Source organism: Oncorhynchus masou, chromosome 20 (assembly GCF_036934945.1).
Source record: "Oncorhynchus masou masou isolate Uvic2021 chromosome 20, UVic_Omas_1.1, whole genome shotgun sequence".
NCBI lineage: Eukaryota > Metazoa > Chordata > Actinopteri > Salmoniformes > Salmonidae > Oncorhynchus > Oncorhynchus masou.
The window spans coordinates 7,014,821-7,040,142 of NC_088231.1; the positions used below are offsets into that span (position 1 = coordinate 7,014,821).

General features: G+C 48.1%; 1 protein-coding gene across 1 annotated transcript in view; it reads left to right on the forward strand.

Annotated features, from left to right (window-relative positions):
• The window catches only part of fat1a (FAT atypical cadherin 1a), a 96,689-nt gene that overhangs the window by 45,425 nt on the left and 25,942 nt on the right, over positions 1 to 25,322 (forward strand). The window contains 6 exon segments of the mRNA XM_064926166.1: positions 7,572 to 7,847; positions 10,244 to 10,454; positions 11,673 to 15,746; positions 19,745 to 19,941; positions 20,384 to 20,537; positions 22,577 to 22,810. Of these exon segments, the coding sequence (XP_064782238.1) occupies positions 7,572 to 7,847; positions 10,244 to 10,454; positions 11,673 to 15,746; positions 19,745 to 19,941; positions 20,384 to 20,537; positions 22,577 to 22,810 (5,146 nt within the window).

The window sequence follows — 25,322 nt, forward strand, 5'->3', positions numbered from 1 at the left end:
TTCCTCGGCCAGAGAGGGGATGAGTCTCAAATGGCACCCTATTCCCTATGTAGTGCATAGTCCACAGGGCTCTGGTCAAAAGTAGTGCATTTTATAGGTAAAAAGGGTTGCATTTGTGACGCAGTCGTGTTTTTGACCAGTTGGACGGCGATACAAAGGGGGGAAATGACATAACACAATTAGTCACGGCGCTGACAGTGTTCAAAGGCTCGGGGGCGCCCCGTTTTTTTTCAAGTCACCCCTCGTTACCGCGAGGGGTGTGTGTGAAGGCCTTTGTAGAGCCGAACCCTCTTAGTTAGACATCAGAGAAAATCAGTGGCAGGCCGCTGGTGAGCACACATACAGGGAATATGGGTTGTGTGGGGGGGGGGGGGGGGTCTGTGTGTGGAGAGAGCTTTAGGGGTGTCTGTGTTTGAGAGAGAGAGAGAGAGAGCATACAGAATATGAATCGGGTCAATTGGACGTTCACATGTTTTGCGTAGTTTTGACAACTATCCGCTCTCCGTCTGCTCATATTCGTAGCAAAAACAAAGTATCTGTGCCCATCAACACTTTTGCCATTGTACTCACACACAACAGACAGGTAGCGAGAGAGAAGTGAATCTAGGCCACACTGGACCAACAGAAAGAAAAAATCTGTCGCAAGCTCTGTTGATTTAAATTATGTAAGATAATCAGTTTTACCGTTTTGTTTAATCTTTAGAAGGGATTTTGAAATACATTGTCCCCCAGGATTTGTCTGCTTTATTAAGTTCAATATTCTGTTTCAGCTTTTTAACGATTGGCGATGAGTCAATGGAGATGACAGAGTAATTGACTTTGTGGATAACCCCCAAATAAGACCCACTTTTGTGAAGTTGCTTGTAAACCGAGTGGAAGGACAAAAACAGCAGAACATGCCAAACAACAAATGAAATATACAACGGGATGTTTTGGGTACTTTATTTTCTGTGACGGGAGGTGTGCTGTTTAGCCTGTGGCCGGGAGTATGCCTTTCGTTTAGTCGAAACGGAACACACACACAAAGTTTCACTTATCTTCTCCTTCAAATCAAAGTCATGTGTCTGCCTCTGCCAGACTAGCTGGCCTATTTTCTTTCTTTCTTCCTCTCTCCTCCCTTCTTCCTCTCCAAAGAATGCGTTTGTTTGTTTGTTTTCTCCCTCTTTCTTTCTTTTGCTCTCTCTCTTTCTGTTTCTGTCAGTCTTTCTCGCTCTGTTTCTATCAGTCTATCCATCTCTCACTCTTTTCCACTTTCTATTCCCTTTCTCTTTCTCTCTCCCTCTCTGTTCCCTTCCAAATTTCGAGGATCTCCCTCCCTCTCAGTCCCACCATGCACAGATCATGATTATTCGTTATTCTGTTGAGGGAGAATAAAGCCTAAACAAGAAACACTGAACCTCTGTTGGCTGTGTTCAGTTTTAATCCTATTTTGAGAAGCATGTAGCTACAGGTTGGACCATGCCAACATCCCGGACCCAAAAACCTGCCACCTGGCATGGGGGCATCATAGCCCGCTGAGGGCGGTGCCGTTATTCTGCCTCACGTGTACCATGTTGAACGCCACGCACAGGTCTGCATTAGAGGTCTGTGTGGGGGAGGTGGGATCTCTCTCTTTTCTTATCTGGCACCATTTTACCTTTCTGGCCCTCCCGGAAGTTGCTGGCTGGCTCTCGCTCGTGGTGTTGTTTGTTGTGCGGTTGACCTAGGCTTATATACTTGTTCCTAGCTCTCTGACTGGCCAAGTGGCACCATAGTGAAGTAAAGTGTTTATGTGTGGTGTTCTGTTATGTGGGAATCTGTCTGTCTTTCTGTCTGTCTTCTCTCTCTTTCCTGTCTGCCTGCCTATACCTACCTACCAAACGACCTGCCTGTCTCTCTGTTTGCCTGCCTCTGGTTCCAAAGTGGAGCGTCTGTCTGTCTGTCTGTCTGGTCAGCTGATCCGAGGCAGGGGCGGAGCAACATTCCATCCTGGGCACCTCATCGGCAGGGAGCAGTGCCAGCCAGGCAGCCCATGCAGGCCGCCCCCTTCCATTCCTTTCCCCTGCCTCCTTGCCAGCCCCCCATGCCATCCTCCTGCTCTGCAGTAGTGCTTCAGGCCGTTCTGTCCATAATTTTTCCATCTTTCTCTTTCACTTTCCATATTTGTCTTGCATGCTTTCCTCTGTGTCTCATTCCTCACTTTCTCTCTCACTGTTGCTGTCCGTTTTCCCCTCTATCGGTTTTTGTTCTCTTGGAGCCATCTGTTCCCCTCTTTCTTCATATTTGAGTTATTATGTATTTATCTTTCTCTCTTGCTCATCGTGATTCGGGCTCTCCTCACAGCCGTTTTCTCCCTTTCAAAAACCCTCTCTCCCTTTCTACAGTTGAAGTCGGACGTTTACATACACTTTGGTTGGAGTCATTAAAACTTGTTTTTCAACCACTCCACAAATTTCCTGTTAACAAACTATAGTTTTGGCAAGTCGGTTAGGACATCTACTTTGTGCATGACACAAGTAATTTTTACAACAATTGTTTACAGACAAATTATTTTACTTATAATTCACTGTATCACAATTCCAGTGGGTCAGACGTTTACATACACTAAGTTGACTGTGCCTTTAAACGGCTTGGAAAATTCCAGAAAAAAAACGTCATGGCTTTAGAAGCTTCTGATGGGCTAATTAACATCATTTGAGTCAATTAGAGGTGTGCCTGTGGATGTATTTCAAGGCCTACCTTCAAACTCTGTGCCTCTTTTAGAAATCAGCCAAGAACCAGTCCTCCACAAGTCTGGTTCATCATTGGGAGCAATTTCCAAATGCCTGAAGGTGCCACGTTCATCTGTACAAACAATTGTACGTGAGTATAAACACCATGGGACCACGCAGCTGTCATACCGCTCAGGAAGGAGACGCGTTCTGTCTCCTAGAGATGAACATACTTTGGTGCGATAAGCGCAAATCAATCCCAAAAAAACAGCAAAGGACCTTGTGAAGATGCTGGAGGAAACCGGTACCATAGTATCTATATCCACAGTAAATCGAGTTCTATATCGACAGAACTGGAAAGGCCGCTCAGCAAGGGAGAAGCCACTGCTCCAAAACTAGCATAAAAAAAACAGACTATGGTTTGCAACTGCACATGGGGACAAAGAACATACTTTTTGTACAATCCTTCTGGTCTGATGACACAAAAATATAACTTTTGGGCCATAATGACCACCATTATGTTTGGAGGGAAAAGGAGGGGGCTTACAAGCCGAAAAACACAATCTCAACCGTGAAGCATGGGGGTGGCAGCATCATGGTGTGGCGGTGCTTTGCTGCAGGACATCATGAGATGCCATCATGAGGAAGGACAATTATGTGGATATATTGAAGCAACATCTCAAGACATCAGTCAGGAAGTTATATCTTGGTCACAAATGGGTCTTCCAAATGGACAATGACACCCAACATACTTCTAAAGTTGTGGCAAAATGGCTTAAGGACAACAAAGTCAAGGTATTGGAGTGACCATCACAAAGCCCTGGCCTCAATCCTATAGAACATTTGTGGGCAGAACTGAAAAAGCGTGTGCGAGCAAGGAGGCCTACAAACCTGACTCAGTTACACCAGCTCTGTCAGGAGGAATGGGCCAAAATTCACCCAACTTATTGTGGGAAGCTTGTGGAAGGCTACCTGAAACGTTTGACCCAAATTAAACATTTTAAAAGGCAATGCTACCAAATACTAATTGAGTGTATGTAAACTTCTGACCCACTGGGAATGTGATGACAGAAATAAAAGCTGAAATAAAACATTCTCTCTGCTATTATTCTGACATTTCACATTCTTAAAATAAAGTGGTGATCCTAACTGACCTAAGGCAAGGAATATTTACTAGGATTAAACTGCAGGAATTGTGAAAAAATTGAGTTTAAATGCATTTGGCTAAGGTTTATGTAATCTTCCGACTTCAACTGTATATCTTTCTCTTCATCCTTCAATCTGTCATATATCTCCATTCGCCGTCTCAGTCCCAATCTCGTTGCCTTGAGTCCCCCAGGAAGGTATCGAGAGAGAGAAACATCTCTCTCCTTTTGCCGTCTTTTCAACCGCCAGTCACACTGCATCATTCAGATTCGGGGGTACTGCCCCTTTGAAGTGTCTTGAAGAGGCTATATGTTTTCCTCTCCGAATGTGTGTTTTTCAAAAATAGACAGATGGATGGATGATAGTGGACATTCGTCTTTTGCTCTGTCTGGTCCCCCCCTCCCTCCTCCTGTAGACTCAGATGGTGGACGGTTGGGCGGATTGGAGCGGACACTCGCCTGGGTTCTTTTTCTATAGCTTTTTCCCAGGCCCAGCCGCTTGTGAAGGTCCCTCCTTTTCCTCGCTGCGCTATCTACCACCGTCCAGATTGAAACGCATTGTGTAGGGGCTCAAGTCACATTGGTGGGGTGTGTGTGTGTGCGCGCGGGGACCTTAGGCAGTGTGACGTCTGGCGTGACATGAAACGAGGCGCCTAGAGAGAGAGACTGGTGGGCTGCCAAGAGGGTCCGATCCATAACACAAACTCTACTGGGGACCCCTTTAGGGTCACACCGAGGACAGTTTCAATAAGTATCTAGACAGGGCCGTTAGGTTCTCAAAAAAATAACTTTCACAACTCAAAATTCATTCATTGTCTAAATGTATAGGCCTATTTATTTTCTAAGACAACAGCCAACATCACATATTGTACGCAAGCTAATGTCAGATGACGAGAGATGATTGACATTGGGAAAAGAGTGTCTTCTCGGGCCGATCAGAGCCAATGATGATGTAAATATGTTAGCTATAATGTTGAAACTGACTCGTTTTTAAAAAATTTGATGTGAGGTTGTTCTGCTGCTGACGCTTGCCTGTTACTAAGAAGCAGTCAAGTTTTCCCCGTTATTTGTCCCTAAAATTGGGGGATACACATATACACATATAGCTGTACTCCCCAATGCTTGCATCTGTGAACCCAGCCAGCCCTGCCAACCTCACAGCACACGACAGATTGTGAATGTTATCGCACCCGTCAGATTGGGCTATATTTGTCTCCTGCACTCTGCTGGCAGTGCTTTCTATGCTCTCATTGCTGTCAAGAGGTACCAATGGACATTTTTGACGGCGTGGAAGAGCTGAGGTTCTGGCAGTGAGAGAGTTGCCTATTTCGGTCCTCTTGAGTACGATTCATACTATAGGCATGAACGCCGACATCGCTCGTCCTAATATTTCTGTATTTCTTAATTCCTTTCTTTTACATTTAGATCTGTGTCTGCATTGTTAGATATTACTGCCCTGTTGGAGCTAAGAACACCAGCATTTCAGCGACACCCGCAATAACATCTGCTAAATATGTGCACGTGACCTTTGATTTGAACTGTATCGCCTCAAATATTTTGTCATCACATTGTCTTTTATAGCGTACGACTATGGTGGATGTGCAACCAGGCCAGCCCAGTATGGCTCAGCTCGGCTTGGCCCTATAGAGTGGGATTCAGGTGTATGAGTTCCAGCTGGATGTGTGTCATTCCCATGTGGGACACTGCCCTCTGGTGGCTGGCATCCAGGGGTGTCTAATCTGTGTTTTCCTTTGTTCTGCCATGGAGAAGCCCCCGCCGGGCCAGCTGCCACCACAGCCATTCCGTCGGCTTGTCCTAATCCCTTGTCGGAAGTCCAGTAGGCGAGTGGCTGATGTTGATAAAACAAGACTCGATGGAATTTTACAGTTTAGGGACCAGGGATGTGATGCTTTGTATGAAATAGGGGGGAAACTTTCAAAAGTATTCAGACCCCTTGACTTTTCCCACATTTTGTTAAGTTGCAGCCTTATTCTAAAATTGATTAAATTGTTTTTTTTTCCGTCATCAATCTACACACAATTCCACACGATGACAAAGCAAAAACATCATCAAGGGTCTCTCTGTACTTTGCTCTGTTCGTCTTTCCCTTGATCCTGACTAGTCTCAGTCCCTGTCGCTGACAAAAATCCCCACAACATGATGCTGCCACTACCATGCTTCACCGTAGGGATGGTGTCAGGTTTCCTCCAGACGTGACGCTTGGCATTCATGCCAAAGTCTTCAATCTTGTTTTCATCAAACCAGAGAATCTTGTTTCTCATGGTCTGATAGTCTTTAGGTGTCTTTTGGCAAACTCCAAGCGAGCAGTCATGTGCATTTTACTGAGGAGTGGCTTCTGTCTGGCCACTCTACTATAAAAGCCTAATTGGTGGATTGCTGCAGAGATGGTTGTCTTTCTGAAAGGTTCTCCCATCTCCAGAGGAACTCTGTAGCTCTGTCAGAGTCACCATCGGGTGTTTGGTCACCTCCCTGACCAAGGCCCTTCTCCCCCAATTGCTCAGTTTGGCCGGGCGACCAGCTCTAAGAAGAGTTTTGGAGATTCCAAACTTCTTCCATTTAACAATGAGGAAGGCTACTGTGTTCTTGGGGACCTTCGATGCTGCAGAATTTTTTTTGATACTCTTGGCCAGATTTGTGCCTCGACACAATCCTGTCTTTGAGCTCGAAGGAAAATTCCTTCGACCTCATGGCTTGGTTTTTGCTCTGACATGCACTGTAAACTGTGGGACCTAATATAGACAGGTGTGCGCCTTTCCAAATGTTGTCCAATCAATTGAATTTACCACAGGTGGACTCCAGTCAAGTTGTAGAAACATCTCAAGGATGATCAATGGAAACAGGATACACCTGAGCTCGATTTAGTCTCATAGCAAAGGGGCTGAAATACTTATGTAAAGGTATTTTGGTTTTTGCTTTGTCAATTGAAGGACATTTGAGGTAAAGGCTGCATACATTCTATAAGCATATCCTCTTAAGGACCCGACCCATTTTTTTCAATTTTTGCCCAAAATGTGGAAAGGGGCCTGAATACTTTCCGACTGCACTCTATTTGCCCCCTAAAATTGAAATCCCTATTAATGTGTACCTCAAAGTATTAGCAGATTTGTTTTCTTCATAATCAATCTTCCACCTTGAACTATGAAACCTGCATTGTCGGTGTGATTAAATAGTTGGTGAACCATTTGAATCGGCAGTATACTTCTAAATGCATTTCTGAAAACGGATGGCTTAACTTTGATGTCATTTATCAAGCGGTCACCTGCAACTTTCTCACCACCTCTTTAACACTCCCTCAATGCTCCCGCAACACGTCTTCACTTGAACGCATTAAGAACTCAATGTGGGATAACCCTGTTTTGCTGTGGCGGCGGTGCCAAGTGTCCATCGGGTGAAAATATTTATATTAAGGCATTATATGTATTGATGTGGTCTGTATCCACACGAAACACTGCTCATTACTTGATGGATGGAAAGGGATGTAGGGATGGGAAGAGGGAGTCAGGAATCAAGGATGAGGGAGGGAGAGATGGACAGAGGGAGGTAGAGAATGTAAAGGGCACTTTTGGGAATGGAGAAATAGAGAGAGAGAGAGTGAGTGAAGGATGGAGATGGAGAAACAATGACTGAGAGACAGTAAAAAGTCAACAACATCATGCATTACTCTCAGGTTTGCCCCCTCACCACACTGACATCCACTCTCCCCTCCTCCCACCAGGTGCTGATCCGTGTCATCGACACCAACAACCACCGGCCCCAGTTCTCCCAGCCGCGCTACGAGGTGGTTGTGGCCGAGGACACGCCGCCAGAGACCGAGGTGCTCCGGATCGGCGCCACGGACGAAGACGATAAGAACAAGTTGACCTTTACCCTCTTGAGCAGCACCGACCCCTTCAGCCTGAAGAAGTTCCGTCTGGATCCGGGCACCGGCGCCCTCTACACGGCCGAGCGGCTGGACCACGAGACCATGCGGCGCCACACACTCACAGTCATGGTACGGATGTTACGGATTTTCTAGAATCGACCTATTTAATAAAGTGTGTTATTATTCTGGCGTCTTGAGCTGAGTGTGCTGTAAGACCTTGCTAGAGCTCTGGTCAAAGTAGGTCAAAGGGGTGTGGTGCTCAGACAATGAACACGTGCACTGTACTCCCTGAACAAACCCGCCCAGCCAATCGGGAAACACGTCATTATATTACCATAGAAACAGAGCAGGTAAAAAAGAATGGCGGTGTTCTGTCAGCATATTAAGAAAGGTTTGATTGTTACTCTCTCAATGGAGAAAGTGGCTCACAGAGGTTTCAGGCCACTCACTCCTACTCAGCCACTGTGTGTAGCTGTCTCAGTAAGTGTTCTGATATTATATTGAGACAGGTTTCATTTGGTCTTCTCCATTGAGAGAGTACTAGCATTTTAAGAACACTCCCCGGTTCAGCCACTGTGTGTGTGTGTGTGTGTGTGTGTGTGTGTGTCTCTCTCAATCAGCCACTCTCCAATTCCAACAGATGGGCAGTCAGCCGGTGTCGATTAGTTGTTTGTTTGCTGGTATTTGCCATTTGAAACTAACCATGCAGCACCCATCCAAAATGATTCCTCCCCCCATTTGTTGTTTACTTGGTTGGATCACTGGGAATTGAGACAAATGAAGGAAAATAGTTACTTTGATGTTTTTTTGTTTATTTGTATGATTTAATGAGTTTGTTGTTTTAATGAAGTTACTGTTGAGGGAAAGAAGAGTTTTATTCCGATTGTATTACATCGCATTCATTCTCTCTTTCTCTGTCTCTATCTCTCTCCGCCTCTGTCCTATTCCTTTGTCTCCCCGTCTCTCTCTGCCTCTGTCCTATTCCTTTCTCTGTCTCCCTGTCTCTCTCTGCCTCTGTCCTATTCCTTTCTCTGTCACCCTGTCTCTCTCCGCCTCTGTCCTATTCCTTTCTCTGTCTCTCTCCGCCTCTGTCCTATTCCTTTGTCTCCCTGTCTCTCTCTGCCTCTGTCCTATTCCTTTCTCTGTCACCCTGTCTCTCTCCGCCTCTGTCCTATTCCTTTCTCTGTCTCTCTCCGCCTCTGTCCTATTCCTTTCCCTGTCTCTCTCCGCCTCTGTCCTATTCCTTTCTGTCTCTGTCTCTCTCCGCTTCTGTTCTATTCCTTTCCCTGTCTCTCCGCCTCTGTCCTATTCCTTTCCCTGTCTCTCTCCGCCTCTGTCCTATTCCTTTCCCTGTCTCTCTGCCTCTGTCCTATTCCTTTTCCTGTCTCTCTCCGCCTCTGTCCTATTCCTTTCCCTGTCTCTCTCCGCCTCTGTCCTATTCCTTTTCCTGTCTCTCTCCGCCTCTGTCCTATTCCTTTCCCTGTCTCTCTGTCTCTCTCCGCCTCTGTCCTATTCCTTTCTCTGTCTCTCTCCGCCTCTGTCCTATTCCTTTCCCTGTCTCTCTCCGCCTCTGTCCTATTCCTTTCTGTCTCTGTCTCTCTCCGCTTCTGTTCTATTCCTTTCCCTGTCTCTCCGCCTCTGTCCTATTCCTTTCCCTGTCTCTCTCCGCCTCTGTCCTATTCCTTTCCCTGTCTCTCTGCCTCTGTCCTATTCCTTTTCCTGTCTCTCTCCGCCTCTGTCCTATTCCTTTCCCTGTCTCTCTCCGCCTCTGTCCTATTCCTTTCCCTGTCTCTCTCCGCCTCTGTCCTATTCCTTTCTCTGTCTCTCTGTCTCTCTCCGCTTCTGTTCTATTCCTTTCCCTGTCTCTCCGCCTCTGTCCTATTCCTTTCCCTGTCTCTCTCCGCCTCTCTCCGCCTCTGTCCTATTCCTTTCCCCTGTCTCTCTGCCTCTGTCCTATTCCTTTTCCTGTCTCTCTCCGCCTCTGTCCTATTCCTTTCCCTGTCTCTCTCCGCCTCTGTCCTATTTCTTTTCCTGTCTCTCTCCGCCTCTGTCCTATTCCTTTCCCTGTCTCTCTCCGCCTCTGTCCTATTCCTTTCTGTCTCTGTCTCTCTCCGCTTCTGTTCTATTCCTTTCCCTGTCTCTCCGCCTCTGTCCTATTCCTTTCCCTGTCTCTCTCCGCCTCTGTCCTATTCCTTTCCCTGTCTCTCTCCGCCTCTGTCCTATTCCTTTCCCTGTCTCTCTCCGCCTCTGTCCTATTTCTTTTCCTGTCTCTCTCCGCCTCTGTCCTATTCCTTTTCCTGTCTCTCTCCGCCTCTGTCCTATTCCTTTCCCTGTCTCTCTCCGCCTCTGTCCTATTCCTTTCTGTCTCTCTGTCTCTCTCCGCCTCTGTTCTATTCCTTTCTCTGTCTCCCTGTCTCTCTCCGCCTCTGTCCTATTCCTTTCTCTGTCTCTCTCTGCCTCTGTCCTATTCCTTTCTGTGTCTCTCTCACTCTCTCTGTCTTTCTCTCTCTTTCCCCCTTCCTCAGGTACGTGACCAGGACATCCCTGTCAAGAGGAACCTGGTGCGCGTCATCGTGGACGTGGAGGACACCAACGACAACGCGCCGTGGTTCGCGGGGTCGCCCTACTCCGGGCGCGTCTTCGAGTCGGCCGCCTTGGGCTCGGCGGTCCTCCAGGTCACCGCCCTGGACAAAGACAAGGGACAGAATGCAGAGATCATCTACAGCATCGAGTCAGGTAGGCTAACAGCTCCACAGGGGCACCAGACTACATTCTTAGGAGTAGTATGAATTTGCCCCTAGATGCTAATCTTGGGTCAGTTTTGCATTTTCTACGCTAATGGTTAAGGTTAGGATTTGAGGAGGGGAAGCTGATCCTAGATCTGTACTTAGGGGAAACGTTCTTAACATGTCAGCCATACGGGCATTCGCTAGCCTCTGGCTGGTCATGGTAGAGGCATGCATAGCAGCCCAGTTAGCGCTACCAACGCAAGGGGCCTGGGGAAAATGTATGCAGGGCATCCAGAGGTCCCCTGCCCACTGACCCTCGGTCATGAATGAAATACTTCACACAAAGTAGGAGGACTTTGACGACTTTGTCAGGGGATCTCCAAACGTGGGAGTTCGGCCGATGCTCCCTCTGAATTTCCCACCATTGTTTTCCCTGTAAATAAGCTGTGTTTTGGGAGAGGGTCGGGCATGTAGTCATTGGCTGCGTTCTTTGTTTAGGATGTACATTTTTCAGATAGTTGAGATGACTCAAGCTAATTGAAATGTGTCTTGCCGGAGAATGAGTCAGGTTTTCAAAGCAGAGGTGGACTGGTGTAGAACACAGAGCGGCCATGTCCATCGGTTGTGGATTAGTTTCAGTGTTGGAAGGGAAATTAGCATCTAATTTCATTAGAGTAATTGGAAAGTGTGCATAATTAGGCAATCTTCATGAATCCTTATCGAGAGCCATGGCCATTTGGGGGGTGAGGGAATGAAGGGGTCTTGTCTAGAATGAGGGGGGGGGGTGTTCTACTGCTATTAGCCCAAACAAAGGCATTGAATAACAGATTCACTGCATGTACCAATAGATAGTCCTCCCCCAAAAATCTAAAGGCAGTTTGTTCTAAGGTGTCTATCCTATACCCTGGAAGATATAATATGTGTATCTTAACCCCTTATTTTTGGCTCTAAACAGTCTCCATAATATACTCAGCTGCGACATCGGTGGATGCAGTGGATTGAGATGCATCCACTGCAAAACTTACCTCTGGCTTAAACTTTTTATTATGCTAATTAGATTTCCTTGAGGGCGCGAACATTGACTAGTTAATTCAATTTACGGTAGTCAAGAAGCCTAAAATTACACTCTGGCTTTAATGTTTGAGACACACAGTTCAGGCTGGAATGAAAAAACATGCCATAGCAACCAAATTAATAAATCTGTTTGTTCTTTTTTTTGGAACAGGAAATGTTGCGAACTCATTTGCCATTGATCCGGTGCTGGGGACTGTTACCGTGGCCAAGGAGCTGGACCGAAGCAGCAAGAACCAGTTTGAACTAGCTGTGAAGGCAACCGACAAAGGAACGCCCTCGCTGACTGCCACGGCCACCGTCCACATCGCTGTCACCATGTCGGACAATGCCTCCCCCAGATTCACTGAGAAGGAGTTCACTGCAGAGGTCAGCGAATTGGTCCTCCCCGGCAGTTTTGTGACCATGATCTCAGCCACCAGCCAGTCCTCTGTGTTCTACCAAATCAAAGGTGGAAACACTGACGGCACATTTGATGTAAACCCAAACTCCGGTGTGGTTGTAACTTCAAGGGCTTTGGACTATGAAATGACCCCTGAGTACAGACTTACCATCCAGGGAACCAACATGGCAGGTCTTGCTAGCAACACCACTCTGCTGATTCACCTGAAGGACGAGAATGATAATGCCCCCATCTTCCTCCAGCCAGAGTTCACAGGCATGATTAGCGAATCGGCTCCCATCAACAGTGTGGTCTTGACCAGAGAAAACACCCCGCTGGTCATCCGCGCCTCGGACACTGACCGCGATGCCAACGCCATGCTGGTCTATCAGATCGTCGAGCCGTTCGCCCACAACTACTTTGCTATCGATTCGAGTACGGGAGCCATTAGAATGACAACCACTCTGGATTTTGAACAAAGGAGTGTGTTCTGCTTCACCATTCAGGTCCATGACCTCGGAATGCCGCGTCTGTTCGCCGAGACAGCCGCCAACGTGACCGTTGAAGTCATCGACGTCAACGACTGCTCGCCGCAGTTCAGCCAGGAGCTCTACGAGACATCCGTGATCGTGCCGACTTACAAAGGTGTCGAGGTAATCAAAGTCAAAGCATCAGACGCCGACTCCGGACCAAACTCCAAACTCTTCTTCTCCATCTCAGAAGGGAACATCGGGGAGAAATTCAAGATGGATCCCAACACAGGCATCATCACTATCCAGAACGTCACCCAGCTAAGAAGCAGGTACGAGCTGAGGGTGAGGGTCTCGGACGGCAGGTTTGCCAACACAGCGTCGGTAAAGATCAACATCCGTGAGAACAAGGAGAGCAGCCTGAAGTTCACTAGGGACTCCTACAAGGCTTATGTCAAAGAGAACTCCTCTGAGAAGAAAACATTAGCGGTCATTGCCTCTGTGGGGAACCACGTCAACGAACCCCTCTTCTACACCATCCTGAACCCAGACAAGAGGTTCCAAATCAGCCGCACTTCTGGAGTGCTCTCCACCACGGGGATACCTTTCGATCGTGAGGCGCAGGACATGTTCGACATCGTCGTGGAGGTGACCAGGAAGGACGCTTCCTCCGAAGTGGCCCACGTTCTGGTGATGGTGACCGTAGAAGATGTGAACGACAACCAGCCCATGTTTGTCAACCTGCCCTATCAAGCCTTGGTCCAGGTGGACGCAGAGGAGGGTCAGGCCATCCACCAGGTGACAGCGGTAGACGGGGACATGGGTCAAAACGCAGAAATCCATTACCACCTGAAAGAACACCACAAGCACTTCCAGATAAGCCCCTCGGGAGAAATCTCCCTCAAAAAGCAGTTAGACAAAGACTCCCTCAACAGTGAGTTCGTCATCAGCGTTGTGGCCAAAGATGCAGGAGAACCGGCCCTCTCGGCAGAAGTGGAAGTGCCCATAACTATAGTAAACAAAGCCATGCCAGTGTTTGAGAAGCCATTCTACAGCATCGAAATCCCTGAAAATATCCAGTTACACACACCTGTTGTTCACGTCCAGGCTACTGACTCTGAAGGCCCCAAGATAGTGTACACCATCTCTGAGGGAGATGCCTTCAGTCAGTTTTCCATCAATTTCAACACCGGTGTCATTCATGTAATCCAACCTCTGGATTTTGAGACCCACCCCGCTTATAAATTGAGTGTCAGAGCCACAGACTCACTAACTGGGGCCCACGCTGATGTCTTTGTCGATATCATTCTGGAAGATGTCAACGACAATCCCCCTGTCTTCCAACTAAAGTCCTACAACGCAAGTGTTTCTGAAGCTTCTTTTATCGGCACGGCAGTTTTGCATGTCGCCGCCACAGACCCTGACACTGGCAACAACAAAGTGCTCTTCTACCAACTAGTTGAGGACATGGAAAAGAGCTCCGACTACTTCAGCGTTGACCGTGACTCAGGAATCATCTGGACTGCTCGCATGCTCGACCAGGAGGAAAAGCAGCAACACAGACTGACTGTCCGCGCTGTGGACGGAGGAGTGCCCGCCCTCTCCAGCGACGTCACTGTGACCGTAGATGTCACTGACCTGAATGACAATGCTCCGACGTTCACTGAGAGCTCTTACAAAGCCACGGTCAGCGAATTGGCCCCCCGCGGTCACTTCGTCACTCATGTCCAGGCGTCCGACGCCGACAGCTCAGACGCAGGCAGGCTTGAGTTCTCCATCCTGTCTGGCAATAAGGACCAGAACTTTGCCATGGATAAAAATACTGGGGCCATCGTCATCTCCAACCACCGTAAGCCACAGATGGAGCCACTGTACAACCTCAGCGTGTCCGTGTCAGACGGTGTATTCAGGAACTCGGCCATGGTCAAGGTCACAGTCAACGGTGCCAACTTCCACAACCCCACTTTCCCCCAGCTCGACTATGTGGTTGAACTCACCGAGAACTCGCCGGTCGGCACGTTAGTGGCGGAGGCCAAAGCCACAGATGAAGACGCTGGCACATACGGGCACCTAACTTACCACATTGTCAACAATTTTGCCAAGGACAAGTTCTCAGTCAATGAAAATGGAGAGATATTCACCCTTGACATCCTGGACCGCGAGAACGCCATTGAGAAGGTCATCCCCATATCGCTCATGGCAAAGGACGGTGGCGGAAAAGTAGGCTTCTGCATTATTAATGTGATTTTGACAGATATCAACGACAATGCCCCACAATTCAGGGCAGTGGAGTACAAAGCCAATGTTGCATCGGATGTCCCCAGGGGAACCACCGTGGTAAAAATCGCTGCGTCAGACATGGACGAGGGAAGCAACGCCGACATCACTTACACCATGGAAGCCGACATGGAAAACGTGGAAGAGAACTTCGAAATCCATCCCTTCAGTGGAGTCATTATCACCAAAGAGAGTCTCATCGGACTTGAAAACGACCTCTACACTTTCTACGTTAGGGCAAAGGATGCTGGGAGTCCTTCCAAGCAATCTGTCGTTCGCGTTTACATCAGGATAGTGGCCCCTGAGGTACCGATCCCCAAGTTCGCAGAGCCACACTACCGGTTCACCATCGCCGAAGACATGCCCATCGGCACGGATATTGACGTCATCCAGGCGGAGAGTGAAGAACCGGTGTTCTACAGCCTAGTGAAGGGCAACACCCCGGAGAGTAACCGTGATGAGGTCTTCGTGGTGGATCGGGACACCGGGTCCCTGAAGCTGGAGAAGAGAATGGACCACGAGACCACCAAGTGGTACCAGCTCACGTTGCAAGCCCAGAGCCAACAGGAGGGCTACGAAACTGTGGCGTCTGTCGACGTCAACATCCAGGTCAAGGACCTCAACGACAACAAGCCTGTGTTTGAGTCAGACCCATATGAGGCGGTCGTGGTGGAGAACCTTCCAGATGGCACGCCGGTGATCCAGGTCAAAGCCACCGACCAGGACTCAGGCACCAACGGTCAAGTGATCTACAGCCTGGACCCCAAACAAACTTCAGCTGAGATCTCGGAGCTGTTTGCTGTCAACAGTGAGACAGGCTGGGTGACGACATTGAAAGAGCTCGACCGTGAGAAGACCAGCAAGTACACCATTGCCGTGCTGGCCACCGACCGCGGAGACAAGGTGCAGCTGGTGACCAGCACCAGCGTGGAGGTTACCGTGGCCGACGTCAACGATAACCCACCGCGCTTCACCGCCGAGATCTACAAGGGCACGGTGAGTGAAGACGACCTTCCGCCCAGTGGAGTCATTGCCATCCTGAGCACCACGGACGCCGACACGGAGGAGATCAACAAACAAGTCGACTACTTTATCACAGGTGAGATTTATCTCTAACAATTCCAGTAATTACTCTGCTCACAGCTCATGGCCTTATAGACTTCCCCATTTGTGTTAAGAAACAGCTTTAATAAACACGACTCGAAAGAGGATTAGACATTTTACACCCGCTTAAATAGGGAGATGATATCTGCTCTCTGAACATTTAATGCACATTCTTTATCTGTAAACACTTTGAATCGACTCATTTGTGAAAGTTCAAGGCAAATATGTAGGTCATCAGAAAAAAAGTGAAGAAAAGGAAATGTTTAATTATCTCGATAGCGCTAATTAGCGGATTAAGAATGACGATGCCACATTTAATAACCAGAGATTTTCGAAATGAGCTCTCATATTAGCTTGAAGTCCCCTTTCCTACTACGCAAAAACCGCCCCCTTATTACGGTTTCCTGTGTACCAAACATACTTGCTTCATGACAGTTGGTCTGCAATTTGAAGTGTTTATGATATATACGCTACCTGAGGTAGATTTGCTCAGGCACTATAAAGATCCCGGGGGTTGAGCACGACTCTGACCAGCGGACAGCTTTTGATGTGATAACCGGTAGACATGGATACATGGATACTTTGAGCTTCGCTACTACAAGATCTTTTCTGATTCCAAGACTAACCCTGATAGAAAAGGCTTGGATGCATCTTATTTATTTCTGTCATTCATGTATGATTCAGTACAGTCCACAAACAGACAAACACACACACTCTTGAGATGCATGCACACGCGCACACACACAAAACACACACAACACACACCACACACAAACAAAACCACTAGCCCTCTCGAAGAGGCAGGGTCCGTATTGTGGTGCATTGTTCATTAGTTTGAATGCCACTCTCCCCATTGACTCCCCAATGACTCACTCCTCATTGACTCTCCCCATTGACTCTTTCCCCATTAACCTCTCTAGTCTAGAGGTTAAGGTGGGACACTACCGTCCCACCTGACCAACATCCGGTGAAATTGCAGAGTGCCAAATTCAAATTAAATTACTATAAATATTAAACTTTCATGAAATCACACAGGTAATACACCAAATTAAAGCTACATTTTTTTGTTAATCAGATTTCAAAAAGGCTTTACGAAGAAAGCAAACCATGCTATTATCTGAGGACAGCACCCCATCAAACAAACACAGACAATCATATTTCATCCCGCCACATTTACATTTACATTTAAGTCATTTAGCAGACGCTCTTATCCAGAGCGACTTACAAATTGGTGAATTCACCTTCTGACATCAGTGGAACAGCCACTTTACAATAGTGCATCTAAATCATTTAAGGGGGGTGAGAAGGATTGCTTTATCCTATCCTAGGTATTCCTTGAAGAGGTGGGGTTTCAGGTGTCTCCGGAAGGTGGTGATTGACTCCGCTGTCCTGGCGTCGTGAGGGAGTTTGTTCCACCATTGGGGGGCCAGAGCAGCGAACAGTTTTGACTGGGCTGAGCGGGAACTGTACTTCCTCAGTGGTAGGGAGGCGAGCAGGCCAGAGGTGGATGAACGCAGTGCCCTTGTTTGGGTGTAGGGCCTGATCAGAGCCTGGAGGTACTGCGGTGCCGTTCCCCTCACAGCTCCGTAGGCAAGCACCATGGTCTTGTAGCGGATGCGAGCTTCAACAGGAAGCCAGTGGAGAGAGCGGAGGAGCGGGGTGACGTGAGAGAACTTGGGAAGGTTGAACACCAGACGGGCTGCGGCGTTCTGGATGAGTTGTAGGGGTTTAATGGCACAGGCAGGGAGCCCAGCCAACAGCGAGTTGCAGTAATCCAGACGGGAGATGACAAGTGCCTGGATTAGGACCTGTGCCGCTTCCTGTGTGAGGCAGGGTCGTACTCTGCGGATGTTGTAGAGCATGAACCTACAGGAACGGGCCACCGCCTTGATGTTAGTTGAGAACGACAGGGTGTTGTCCAGGATCACGCCAAGGTTCTTAGCGCTCTGGGAGGAGGACACAATGGAGTTGTCAACCGTGATGGCGAGATCATGGAACGGGCAGTCCTTCCCCGGGAGGAAGAGCAGCTCCGTCTTGCCGAGGTTCAGCTTGAGGTGGTGATCCGTCATCCACACTGATATGTCTGCCAGACATGCAGAGATGCGATTCGCCACCTGGTCATCAGAAGGGGAAAAGGAGAAGATTAATTGTGTGTCGTCTGCATAGCAATGATAGGAGAGACCATGTGAGGTTATGACAGAGCCAAGTGACTTGGTGTATAGCGAGAATAGGAGAGGGCCTAGAACAGAGCCCTGGGGGACTCGCCACGCCACCTGGTAGGAGCGACCTGTCAGGTAGGACGCAATCCAAGCGTGGGCCGCACCGGAGATGCCCAACTCGGAGAGGGTGAAGAGGAGGATCTGATGGTTCACAGTATCAAAGGCAGCCGATAGGTCTAGAAGGATGAGAGGAGAGAGAGTTAGCTTTAGCAGTGCGGAGCGCCTCCGTGATACAGAGAAGAGCAGTCTCAGTTGAATGACTAGTCTTGAAACCCGACTGATTTGGATCAAGAAGGTCATTCTGAGAGAGATAGCGGGAGAGCTGGCCAAGGACGGCACGTTCAAGAGTTTTGGAGAGAAAAGAAAGAAGGGATACTGGTCTGTAGTTGTTGACATTTTTTTTTCAGAAGGGGTGCAACTCTCGCTCTCTTGAAGACGGAAGGGACGTAGCCAGCGGTCAGGGATGAGTTGATGAGCGAGGTGAGGTAAGGGAGAAGGTCTCCGGAAATGGTCTGGAGAAGAGAGGAGGGGATAGGGTCAAGCGGGCAGGTTGTTGGGCGGCCGGCCGTCACAAGAAGCGAGATTTCATCTGGAGAGAGAGGGGAGAAAGAGGTCAGAGCACAGGGTAGGGCAGTGTGAGCAGAACCAGCGGTGTCGTTTGACTTAGCAAACGAGGATCGGATGTCGTCGACCTTCTTTTCAAAATGGTTGACGAAGTCATCTGCAGAGAGGGAGGGGGGGGGGGGGGAGGAGGATTCAGGAGGGAGGAGAAGGTGGCAAAGAGCTTCCTAGGGTTAGAGGCAGATGCTTGGAATTTAGAGTGGAAGAAAGTGGCTTTAGCAGCAGAGACAGAGGAGGAAAATGTAGAGAGGAGGGAGTGAAAGGATGCCAGGTCCGCAGGGAGGCGAGTTTTCCTCCATTTTTCCTCCATTTCCGCTCGGCTGCCCGGAGCACTGTTCGCCAGGCACAACACGAAACTCGGAAATAAAGATATAATTCATGCCTTACCTTTAACGAGCTTTTTCTGTTGGCACTGCAATATGTCCCATAAACATCCCAAATGGTCCTTTTTTTTCGATTAATGCCGTCGTTATATATCCAAAATGTATTTATTTGGCACGTTTGATCCAGAAAAACGCCTTTTCCATATCGCGCAACTTGACTACAAAATATCTCAGAAGTTACCTGTAATCTTTGTCCAAACATTTCAAATAACTTTCCTAATACAACTTTAGTTATTTTGTTACGTAAATAATCGATCAAATTTTAGACGGGATAAATAGCTTTCAATACCAGAGGAAAACATTATGGAGCGTGCTTTTCAGGTCCTGTGCCTCTATCAAACAATACACTTCCCTCGAGCCTCGTTTTGTACAGGGCTACTTCTTCATTTCTCAAAGGAAAAACATCAACATTAAATTTCTAAAGACTGTTGACATCCAGTGGAAGCGATAGGAACTGCAAGCAACTGCCTTAGATATCTAGAGTCCCAATGAAAACCCATTGAAAAGAGAGTGACCTCAAAATTGTTTTTCCCTGGATGGTTGGTCCTTGGGTTCGCCTGCCAAATAAGTTCTGTTATACTCACAGACATCATTCAAACAGTTTTAGAAACTTCAGAGTGTTTTCTATCCAAATCTATATGCATACCCTAGCTTCTGGGCCTGAGTACCAGGCAGTTTACTTTGGGCACGCTTTTCATCCGGACGTGAAAATACTGCCCCCTATCCCAAAAAAGTTATTAACTCTCCACAATGACTCTCTCCCCATACAGGAGGAGACCCTCTAGGACAGTTTGCGATCGAGCACCTCCAGAACGAGTGGAAAGTGTCTGTCAGGAAACCACTGGACCGCGAGCAGCGTGACAACTACCTCCTAAATATCACCGCCACCGACGGCACCTTTGCCGCCAAGGCCGTGGTCGAAGTCAAAGTCCTGGACGCCAACGACAACAGCCCCGTTTGCGAGAAGGTAAAGAGAGAAGGCGGGCCCATGTTTTCTGCGTATGGGGGTGCATGCTGTGCATGACAAGTACCTGGGAGGAGGGAGGGAGGGAGGGAAATAAGAGGTTTGGAAAGGTTCCTCGTCGAAGAAAGCAAGAGGAAATTAAGGGGTAATTTTCTTCCATCAGGGGCTTTTTTAAATTGTAATACCAGATAATGTATTTCCATTGCCGATTGTATAAGTCCATACAATGATGGTGCTGCTGTCGATGTAAATGTATTTTCGTTCTACACTCTCTATTTCCTCCCTTCTGGTTAATATACCTTATTGAATTCTGCCTATTCTGGCATATACTACCTTTACTTCTCTCTGTCCGCCCCTACGTCAACCCCCCCCCCCCCTTCTTCTTGCTTCCCTCCCACACACTCCCTTGTCCTCCCTTTCTCTCTCCGTCTCTCCGCTCCCCCAGTCCCTCTACACAGAGAGGGTCCCCGAGGACGTCCCAGCCGGCAGGCTCATCCTGCAGGTCTCGGCCACGGACGCAGACATCCGCTCCAACGCCCACATCACCTACGAGCTCCAGGGACCGGGAGCCGAGCTCTTCACCATCCACCCCGACACAGGTGTGTGTGTGTTGGTCTGTCTGGGTTACACCTACAACACACTCGATGTGTTGACTAGTCTGCCCACGCTGCCATACAGCTAATCGGAAATCAAATAACCACAGGTCCATGTCTGCCGCAGTGTAGTCGATTCAAGTCATTTCAAATGGCCGCCCTGCACTCGCATTCATCCAGTTTGTATTCACAGCTTGTCAAGAGGTTATTAAGACTATCAAATGTCCATGGGTGCGTGACGGCAGCGTGGCGTGCGACACTACACACACACACACACACAACGACCCTGTCTTTTGCCTCCCTCTGTATCGTCACAAACAGACACGGTAATAACCCCTCGGTGTGGACGCCAGTCATGCACACTTTCTGATCGAATTCTAATCCATCCACCCCAGTGTGTGTGTGTGTGTGTGTGTGTGTGTCCCTAGTGGCAAGGTGGATTTCGTTTACGTCGCATCCTTTCTGATGGTTCTTTTTTTAATGTATTTTGCCCCAGAACATTTCCCCGGAGGGTTTAGTGAGCCATGGCGCTAAGAACCCACGTTTCATCTAACATACAATCGACATGGTTCTCGCCTGAGGTTTTCGAGTCTCCTCTGCAGAAAGCGGAGACAAAATGCAAAATGACTCGAGTCCGACCTTAGACAACACAGTGCCAGTTAGCTCCCATTAACTCCCACGCTAAGAACAGAAACGCTGCATTGGTTTACGTCTGAAGGGAGAGAGAAGGGTTATGAAGAAACAAGGACAGCAGCAGTGTGGAGTTGGCTAGAGACGTACTTTTACAACAAAACAACAGTCCTTTTATCGTGGTCCAAGTTCAGACGCACTTTGATACCTCCACGTGAGCCCCGCGAAGAGGGAGAGGAGGAGAGCGGATAAATCCGGCCAGTTCTTTTGGTGTGTCCCAAATTGAAGGGCTGTTGCAGAGTGGATAAGGTCCAGAGTATCGCGAGGGGGGGGGTCCTGTTTTTTATGCCGAGAAGGAGGATTGTAGCATGCGAGGAACGCTACGAGGCTTCGTTGGTATTGGCAGTCTGTGTGTCCAGCGAGGCCCCGGTAATGTTGACGTGTGGCATGTCCCAGGACAACCTCCTAGCTGCTCTTAGCTGCCAGGTACTCCTGTCCTCCTGCCTTTTCCCTCCTCTCTCTTCCTCTCCGTCAATTATTGATGTATTTCTCTCCATCCTCTTCTGAAAACCATTAGTTGTTTGGATGTGGGTCGGCTGCTTGGATAAGGGGAAGGGGTTTGTGGCATACGAGAGGATATGCAGGTAACACACGCAGGCCCGAATGCAGGCACACACACACACACACACACACACACACACACACGTCTGCCTCAGTGATCTGTGAGAAGCGTGTTACTTTTGAACGCACTGGCTAATGCCAACTTAAAAATAGAGGTGTGTGTGTGGAGGTGAGCAATGACACGTTTGTAAGGTTTCCGGGAAACTAAATGTTCAGGTAAAAGTTTCCCCTAGTTACAGATCAGCTTCCCCCAGCCTTTAACCCTAACCTTTATTTTGGTGATTGTTAACAAGCTGGACGACAGAGTGAATTATCTTAAGAGGCTTCATACACGTAGGTCCGTTGTCCTTTGTACACGGTATCGATCCGGGTTCAGTCATTTTTCTGGCTACTCAAACCAGCCGCGGGCCGCATTAAATCGGCTTATTATTGACAGCCCTGCTCTCCGGTCAGTCTACACCGAACTAAACGGCCCAGAAAACATTTAGCTTCACTTGCGTTTTATGTTGATGATTTCTTTGGAATGGGCTTGGGGTAGGTGGATGATGCAGCTCTAACACTATCTGTCCTCCTAACATGACCTTTCTTAAAGAGTGCATCCCGCAAGCGCCATACCGTGGAAAAGTGTGTGTGGATTGCAATAACTTTTCATAAACGTGTGTGTGTGTGTGTGTGTGTGTGTGTGTGTGTGTGTGTGTGTGTGTGTGTGTGTGTGTGTGTGTGTGTGTGTGTGAGTGAGTGAGTGCCTACCCCATTGATTGACATGTGCCTTTCTTCATCTTCCGTTTTCCCAGGTGAACTGAAGACCCAGCAGCCCCTGGACCGCGAGGAACAGGAGGAGTACCACCTGACGGTGCGGGCACTAGACGGCGGCGGGCGCTACTGCGAGGCGGCCGTGCACCTGACCGTGGGGGACGTGAACGACAACGCGCCACAGTTCACCTCCGACCCATACGCCATCACCGTCTTCGAGAACACGGAGGTCGGCACCTTCGTGGCGCGGCTGCTCGCCACCGACCTCGACACCGGTACGTTTGTTTATTTTACCAATGAGTCGATCTGTTTGTTTCATTGTTCTTTATTTGACCAGTCTTCCACCAGGCAATGCTCTCCGACCTGGTACGCTACACCTGGTGCTCTCCACATTGTGCACACGCGCAGTATGTATCACAGTAATCCCCACTCCGTTTTACACCTCTTTCGGCGCAAAGCAATGATGTCTCAAGGATGACATTTTGATTCTCCTCTCCACTCCACTCTGAAAAGGCCTAATGGCCATTTTCTATTTGCCATTTCTATGACTTTTGTGTTGTTGTGTTTGTCGTCCTGTGCGGTTCGGTTGGTAGAGAATGGCGCTTACAGGGGCCATCCGTACGTGAAAGCTATGCATGCACTGCTGTTAGTCGCTTTGGATAAAAGCGTCTGCTTCGTGGCATATGTTTGCTTCACGTTTCAGGAAACCCACCTAAGCAGGAGCAGCCGATTTAAAAAAAAGCAAAACAAAAAAACAACAACGGATTTGTCCCCAGAACTCCCTCAAATGGAGGACAGTCGAAAGCGTTAGTGTGGCGGCCATATTTAAACTCAAGAGCTCTGATATTAGCAAGCTCCTCTAAACTGGGACAGGGTTGCCACTTTCAGCGACGCTACCAATTTGACTTCAGTGACTGGCGTTTGGTAATGACACCTCTTACAGGGCAAGGCATTCTAGACTAGGGGAGCATGTCAGCGTGTTCCCTTCACAAAGCCTAGGTACGGATGAAGAGAAACTCTCCCCCCCCCTGTCCTGCCTTCTCCCCTCTCTCTCAGTCCTTCTGGTAAAACTGACAGTTTGACAGATTGAATGGGATGTAAGAACTGGGTCGCTCGTTCGTTCGCCCAGAAAGTCGAAGCGCTAAAGGGGGCCTGCTTTTTCGACAGCTCTTCCCCCAGGGTTGGCGCACTAGCACGGAATTCCTAAAGTCTGCCCTACCTTTCGTGTGAACTTAAAGGATATCTGAAAAGAGGAGAGGAGAAATTAGGTTCTCCCCTCTCCCTCACTCCAATTTTACCCGGAGGCATATTTTGGATCATTTGGAGCTGGAGGGAGAGAGACCAAATATAGACTGCATGCAGAATTCTGCTAAAATATCCTCTGTGTACAACCTAAAACAGATAATGCGCCCAGATCAGAATTAGGCCGATACCCGCTAATTATCAACATCCAGAAAAGGGCCGTTAAATTCTACACCTAAAAGGAAGCAATTCCCAAACCTTCCATAACAAAGCCATCACCGACAGAGAGATGAACCCGGAGAAGAGTCCCCTAAGCAAGCTGGTCCTGGGGCTCTGTTCACAAACAGACCCCACAGAGCCCCAGGACAGCAGCACAATTAGACCCAACTGAATCATGACAAAACAAAAACATAATTACTTGACACATTGGACAGAATTAACAAAAAAACGGAGCAAACACGAAGGATATTTGGCCCTAAACAGAGAGTACACAGTGGCAGAATACCTGACCACTGTGACTGACCCAAACTTAAGGAAAGCTTTGACTATGTACAGACTCAGTGAGCATACTGTAGCTTTTCTATCTTGAGAGGCCGCCGTAGGCAGACATGGCTCTCGAGAAGACGGGCCTTGTGCACACTGCCCACAAAATGAGGTGGAAACTGAGCTGCACTTCCTAACCTCCTGCCATATTTGAGACACATACTTCCCTCAGATTGCAGACTCACAAAGAATCCGAAAACAAATCCAATGTTGATAAACTCCCATATCTACTGGGTGAAATAGCACCGTGTGTCGTCAAAGCAGCAAGTGACAGGTGACAGGCAAAGGGCATCTGGTGAAGAACAAGCACCATTGAAAATACAACCCATATTTATGTTTGTTTATTTTCCATTTTGTACTTTAACTATTTGCACATCGCAACACTGTATATAGACAAAGGTCAAATATTATTTATTGTTTATTTCACTTTTGTTTTATTATCAATTTCACTTGCTTTGGCAATGTTAACATGTGTTTCCCATGCCAATAAAGCCCTTTTGAAATAAGAGAGAAAGAGAGAGATTTGCACTCCTTTAGACATGTGTTGGTATCACATACACAGATCTGTAGTTGTAGTGTGTATCTTTATCGGCAGCCCTGTAAAAGGTGTGTTGGCTGATGTTTGCCCGTATTGCCAGGATAGCTAAAGAGCCCCACACACACATTGCCCCGCAGAGAAATAACAAGGTCAATGCCGTCGATGACGACTCCGGGCGAGACACCCGTTTTGCCACAGTCCAGGTCACACAGCCCTCTCTCTCTCTCTCTCAGCCTGCTGCCATTGGACTGACTCATCAGTATGCATAACTCCACTGACCTCCATTGTCAGATAGATAGAGGGATCATTCACTATTCGGGGGGGGGGGAGTATCATCAACATTTGAGACTCGAGTATCTCTTTGCTTCAAACGTTGAGACATTTTGAGCACTGCCAGTTCCCTGCACTAGTTGTGCTATCTAGACCGGCTTATTTGGGTTAAAGATGTTTGATACTTTCAAGCG